The 6,532-nt window shown below is 52.7% G+C and overlaps 1 protein-coding gene across 1 annotated transcript; it reads left to right on the top strand.

The window, feature by feature from the left end:
- Nucleotides 1–3,151: 3,151 nt before the first annotated feature.
- LOC117865860 (subtilisin-like protease) lies at nt 3,152–5,534 on the top strand. The gene has a single exon (XM_034750112.2). The coding sequence runs from the start codon at nt 3,152–3,154 to the stop codon at nt 5,420–5,422; it is 2,271 nt and encodes a 756-aa protein (XP_034606003.1). The 3' UTR covers nt 5,423–5,534.
- The last annotated feature ends 998 nt before the right edge of the window (nt 5,535–6,532 follow it).

Raw genomic sequence — 6,532 nt, 5'->3', positions numbered from 1 at the left:
ACTTTGCATAGGAAGAAGAAGCCTACACGACTGATCAAATTGGATATTTCCAAAGCATTTGATACTGTATGCTGGCCTTTCCTCCTGCAGTTGCTGCAAGCCATGGGGTTTGGGCTAAAATGGAGGAATTGGATAGCAGCCTTGATCTCATCAGCAACAACACGAGTGCTACTCAATGGCACACCAGGACGTGTTATTCACAATGCCAGAGGTTTGATGCTAGGGGATCCTTTATCCCCAATGCTATTCATCCTCACAATGGAGGTGCTCCACCGGCTGTTGAAAAAAGCAGTGCAAGAATGTGTCCTGAAACCTCCTGCAGACACTGCAATCCACCACCAATGCTCCATTTATGCTGACGATGTCATGTTGTTTGCTGCCCCTGATTTCCAGGACATCACAACAATCAGAGAAATATTACACTTCTTTGGTAACACCTCTGGTCTGCACACCAACTTTCAAAAGAGCTTGATTGCTCCAATAGCTTGCAATGCAGATCAGGTTCAGAGGATCCAGAGCATCATGACAGCCCCAATATCTGAATTCCCAATCCAGTATTTGGGATTGCCACTGTCTGTCACTAGGTTGAAGAAATCTCATTTCCAATCCTTAATTGACAGAGTCTCAGCCAGCATACCAACATGGAAGGCGCCTTTGATGAATAAGGCAGGCAGGCTAACTACTGTCAAGGCAGTTATGAGCTCCATGTGTGCACACATTCATATCCCTCAAGGTTCCAGACTGGGTGCTGCAAGAGATTGATAAAAGGCGCCGAGGATTCCTTTGGGCAGGTAGCAGCAAAGTTCATGGAGGACACTGTCTGGTTTCTTGGCCTTTAGCATGCAGACCGCCTGAATTTGGAGGACTGGGCATCCCTGATCTACGCATTGATTCCTTCTCTTTGAGGCTGAGGTGGTTTTGGTTGCAGAAAACGGACTCTAACAGGCCGTGGAAGCATATGCAGCTAGACTTTGCTCAGGATCAGGTGCTTCAGAATCTATTCCAGGCTTGCATCGAGGTGCAGTTGGGAGATGGGAACCTTGCTTTGTTTTGGACAGACAAATGGATCGACCAATCGTCACCTTGTATCATTGCACCTGAGCTCTGCAAACTGATTCGGCCGAGGATCAAAAGGAGGAGAACAGTGGCTCAAGCCTTGCACCAGAAACGGTGGATTGAGGACGTTGTCGGACGGCTAACAGTAACCGCCCTCACTGAATATGTAAACCTTTGGCATGCGTTGCAAGGAGTGCAGCTGATGGCCGGGGTAGAGGACATTGTCAAGTGGAGATGGAACCTCTCAGGTGATTATTCATCGAAATGGGCGTACAAATTCTTCTTCAAAACAGCCGTCACCTTAGCTGCAGCAACACCAATATGGAAGTCCTGGGCTCCTCTCAAAGTTAAGTTTTTTATGTGGCTTGCTATCAAGAACAGATTGTGGACGGCAGCTAGGAGGCAAAGACGCGGTCTGCAAGATCAGGCCGACTGCGCTCTGTGTGACCAAGAACTAGAGACGGCCAACCACTTGTTCTCCAGCTGCTCATACACGCTGCAAGTCTGGCAAGAAATCAGTGCCTCCATGAACATTCAGAATGCTGTCCCTGCACAGCATGACTCCCTGCTTGACTGGTGGATGCAGAAACGAAATGGTTTCAATGCTACTAAACGCAAAGGCCTTGATTCAGCTTTTATGCTGATCTCTTGGAAACTTTGGAAAGAGCGAAATGACCGAGTGTTCAACCGATCGTCGGCAAAGAACGTTGCAACGCTGGTTCAGGAGATTTCAGCAGAGGGGGAGCTTTGGTGTGCATCAGGTGCCAAGCACCTTGCTGCTATCGGTTGGCCAGGGACACCAGGAGTGCCAGGAATGGCGTAGTTGTTCTTGGAACGGCTTATAGAGGCTGTTCTTCGTTGAAAACGTTTCATGTAATTTAAATACTTGCAACAATCAAACTGTGTGCGTGCGCCCGGCAGGTCCGCGTTGTATGTTATTCTTTCTTCTTAATACAAAGATACGCAGCTCTCCTGCGTATTCACGAAAAGAAAGTTGGACTATTTCTTAAGCTGGCATGGAACCAAATTGAACAAATTTCTTGACTTTATTTCTTGGTTCTTTTTCTCTTGATTAGCTGATATATGCTTTTGGTGCTTGGATCTGCATCATCCTTCTTTCCAGGAAAAGCTGTCCTCAGCTTTTGGTCACATTCCGAGCATTTTTTTTTATTTGAGTAGAGTAGTCACAAAAATACTTAAACCATGTGCGCCGCCCCCCCCCCCCCCCCCCCCCCCCCCCCCCACACACACACACAATTGTTCCTATCATGGTTTTCATGACTTGTCCCTGTGTTTGCACTTTAAGCACCGCTTGTATAACATGATAGTATATGACACATATCTTACTAAGTATTAATCGTTGACATTTTTCGTAGCCTCCACGTTAAATCTTAAGAGAAGTGATATACTTCGTCGTCTCCCACATCCATAGCAAATGACCCCTAAAGAGAATATCCTTACATTTGACGCCCTACGACTTCATCTCAATGGTCGGAGTCTCGGCAGCCTGTGAGTCTCTTTAAATTTGCTCAAGCGCGAATATCCACGTACGGTTTCATTTGCCTCGTCCTTCGCTTTTAACTTTTCTTATTGTACTTTGGTGTAAATGCTAATCTGATGAATTAGTGAGATCTCTTCACACTGTTAAGAAAGAGGGCAACGACTTTGAACCCAATGTCAAAGACGCCACATTTTGCAAGGAGCTCAGGTCACCAAAAGAAGAAGAAGAAGAAGAAAAAGAAAACACTATCTGAGAGCAACATCACGGGCGGCTGCTGCGCGCGGTGTGCTTGCAGCTACCTCCCACCTATGAAATATGAACTCTACCGGCAATTCCCAAGCAACCAACATTTGTCCGTTTCTCTGCCTGGCTAGCCCGGCCGGTCTTCTCGCCGATTGCAACTTCCCCCAGCTATGGCGTAGCTCCAAACACACATTTGTCACACCTAATGACCCAGTCAAAGCCTGAAAGCCGGCGTTGAGCTGCTGAGTATAGTAGTAGACCAGTTGCAGCAGCTGCAATCTGTACACTATATAAAGTCAACGCATTGCATGGAAATGCAAGGAACCTCGCGGCGAAGTAAGGAAATCAGCGATGGAAAGCTTGAAGCTCTCCGTGCTCTGCCTCGTTCCGTCCCTCCTCCTTGCGGCCGTTGCCGTGGTCACCGGCGACGAGCTCTCCACGTTCATCGTCCACGTGCACCCCCCGGAGAACCTCGCGCTCGCCACCGCCGACGACCGGAACGCGTGGTACCGGTCGTTCCTGCCCGAGGACGGCCGCCTCGTCCACACCTACCACCACGTCGCCAGCGGCTTCGCGGCCCGGCTGACGCGGCGGGAGCTCGACGCGCTGTCCGCGATGCCCGGGTTCGTCGCCGCCGTGCCGGACCAGACGTACGAGCTGCACACGACGCACACGCCTCAGTTCCTAGGGCTGGACGCTCGGGAAGCCAAGAGGTCCTACCCCGACACCGAACGCGGCGCCGGCGTCATCATCGGCGTGCTCGACACCGGTATCTTCCCGTCGCACCCCTCCTTCAGCGGCGACGGCATGCCGCCGCCGCCGGCCAGGTGGAAGGGTCGGTGCGACTTCAATGCCCGCCGGGTGTGCAACAACAAGCTCATCGGCGCCCGCTCCTTCATCTCCAGTTCCAACGCCACGAGCAACTCCTTGTCCAACGACTGGCGGGCGCCGCCGGTCGACGACGCCGGGCACGGCACGCACACTGCCAGCACGGCCGCGGGCGCCGTCGTGCCGGGCGCTGAGGTCCTTGGTCAGGGCAGGGGTGTCGCCACCGGGATCGCGCCCCGCGCGCACGTCGCCATGTACAAGGTGTGCACCGAGCTCGGCTGCGCCACCTCCGACGTACTCGCCGGCGTTGACGCCGCCGTGGCCGACGGCTGCGACATCATCTCCATGTCTCTCGGTGGGATCTCAACGCCGTTCTACCAAAACACCATCGCCATCGGGACGTTCGGCGCGATCGAGAAGGGAGTCTTCGTCACCGTGTCCGCTGGCAACTCCGGCCCTGTCGCCAGCTCCGTGTCGAACGAGGCGCCATGGATGCTCACCGTCGCCGCGAGCACCATGGACCGCTCGATCCGTTCCACGGTCCGCTTGGGGAACGGCCTCTTCTTCCACGGCGAGTCGTTGTACCAGCCAGACGTCTCGGCACCCACCGTCTACCCGATGGTCTACGCCGGCGCTAGCGGGAAGCCGTACGCCGAGTTCTGCGGCAACGGCTCGCTAGACGGCCTGGATGTCAGGGGCAAGATCGTGCTCTGCGAGATTGGGAGCGAGCCGGGGCGCCTCATCTCGAGGATCATGAAAGGCGCGGTGGTTCGAAGCGCCGGCGGCGCCGGCATGATATTGCTGAACAAATTCCCGCAAGGCTACATCACGCTCGCCGAAGCACACGTCCTCCCGGCGTCGCACGTCGACTACGCCGCCGCCTCGGCCATCATGTCCTACCTTAACTCCACGGCGAACCCCACGGCACAGATCCTCTTCCAGGGCACGATCCTCGGCACGTCACCGGCTCCGTCGATCGTCTCCTTCTCCTCTCGCGGGCCTAGCCTCCAGAACCCCGGCATCCTGAAGCCCGACATCACAGGACCCGGCGTGAACGTGCTCGCCGCGTGGCCGTTCCAGGTGGGTCCGCCGACAGCGTTTCCTCTGCCCGGGCCGACCTTCAACATAATCTCCGGCACGTCCATGTCGGTGCCTCACCTTAGCGGCGTCGCAGCGCTCATCAAGAGCAAACACCCTCACTGGTCGCCGGCCGCGATCAAATCGGCGATCATGACCACCGCCGACGTCACCGACCGCGCCGGCAACCCCAACCTCAACGAGCAGCGCCTGCCGGCCGACCTGTTCGCCACCGGCGCCGGTCATGTTAACCCGGAGAAGGCCGCGGACCCCGGCCTGGTCTACGACATCGCGGCCAGAGACTACATCGGCTACCTCTGCGGCCTGTACAACAGCCAGAACGTCTCGGTGATCGCGCGGCGGCCGGTCGACTGCTCAGCCGAAACGGTGATCCCGGAGAGCATGCTGAACTACCCGTCGATCTCGGTCGCGTTCCAGCAGATGTGGAACTGGAGCACGCCCGTGGTCGTTGAGCGCACGGTGAAGAACGTCGGGAAGGTACCGTCGGTGTACTACGCGGCGGTCGACGTGTTTGACGATGATGTGACCGTCGGCGTGTACCCGCGCGAATTGGTGTTCAAGCAGGTGGGCCAGGAGCATAGCTTCGAAGTGATCGTGTGGCCGAAGCAGAATGGTGCTTCGCTGGTGCAAGGCGCGCTCCGGTGGGTGTCAGACACGCACACCGTCAGGAGCCCCATCTCCATTTCGTTTGCTTGATACTGTTGCTTTGTCTACCCAGATGTTCTTTTTATTTACATGCAGATTGGGTTGCATTCTTATTTTAAAAAACGATGTACTTGTATGATCGCATCCATACTGCGATAGTGCAGTTCCAATACAGGTTGTTGCTTTTTTCTGTGAGATAAACTTCGCATTATGATAACTAGTTTATTGGTCGATTTAGTTATGTCCTTAATCAAACTAAATTATTCCCTCCATTCTAAACTATTTGTCGCTTAGCTTTATCCTTTGTCAAATTTGATCAAGAAGATAAACTTAAGTGATTTGTGGGGACCTCCCTCCGGGAGTCCCGCTCATCACTTGTATTACTCCCTGAATCAGCATGCTAATATAGGTACCATCACAGTTTAGTATTTCAATCAATAAAAGACGTATAATTTAAATAAAAAGAAGGTTTTCACCTTAACACAGCAAAGCGAAGTGCAGATGCCCATCAACTAACCAGATGGTCAAAAATACCTGGAAACCTGTATGATGAAAGTAAGGCTGAGTACACTTATGCAAGTACCAACCTTAAATAGTATATTAAATGCAATATAGGTGGTGGTCAAGGAATATGGCTGAGAGGTAAAACGTATGCGAAGTGGATTTAAAAAGGTGAGTTCTATAAAGACTCTCCAGGAGGAGAGGTTACTATTATATTATAAGATAAAAGTTGTGGTCCTGGAGGGGGAAACTACCTCCCTTACCAGTCCACAGGTTTTAATCCTGGAATCCAATCCATGACCTTCATCCAGCATTTTGTCACACTAATTCCCACCTAAAGACTAATCATGGGGGCTTTAACAAAGTAGTCTCATAACCGTGAGCCTCGGCTATCGACAGATCAAACTCTCCGCACAGGTGTACACATCCATATGTTCGATCAGCCCATACCTTGTTCCTAGGCGGTACAGATCTACGAGACCCATGCCCGCCCGTGTCTATCTCTAAACAGCATTCCCTAGGTCCATCCACGGACATACTGGGGATTTAAACAGGGGCTACTAACCATCCGCTACGTGGATCCAATCCCGGGAAATATGCACAAAAATATAAACAGGGCCTCTAGCCCTTAGGGTCTCCGACCCTCTAAATGGTCAACCC

Source organism: Setaria viridis, chromosome 7 (genome assembly GCF_005286985.2).
Source record: "Setaria viridis chromosome 7, Setaria_viridis_v4.0, whole genome shotgun sequence".
NCBI classification, from domain to species: Eukaryota; Viridiplantae; Streptophyta; class Magnoliopsida; order Poales; family Poaceae; genus Setaria; species Setaria viridis.
Note: the sequence above shows the minus strand (reverse complement) of the source record. Positions and strands in the feature narration are given on the sequence as shown.

What these genes read in the sequence shown, in the direction of transcription:
- LOC117865860 (XM_034750112.2), top strand. Translation starts at nt 3,152, where the DNA reads ATGGAAAGCTTGAAGCTCTCCGTGCTCTGCCTCGTTCCGTCCCTCCTC.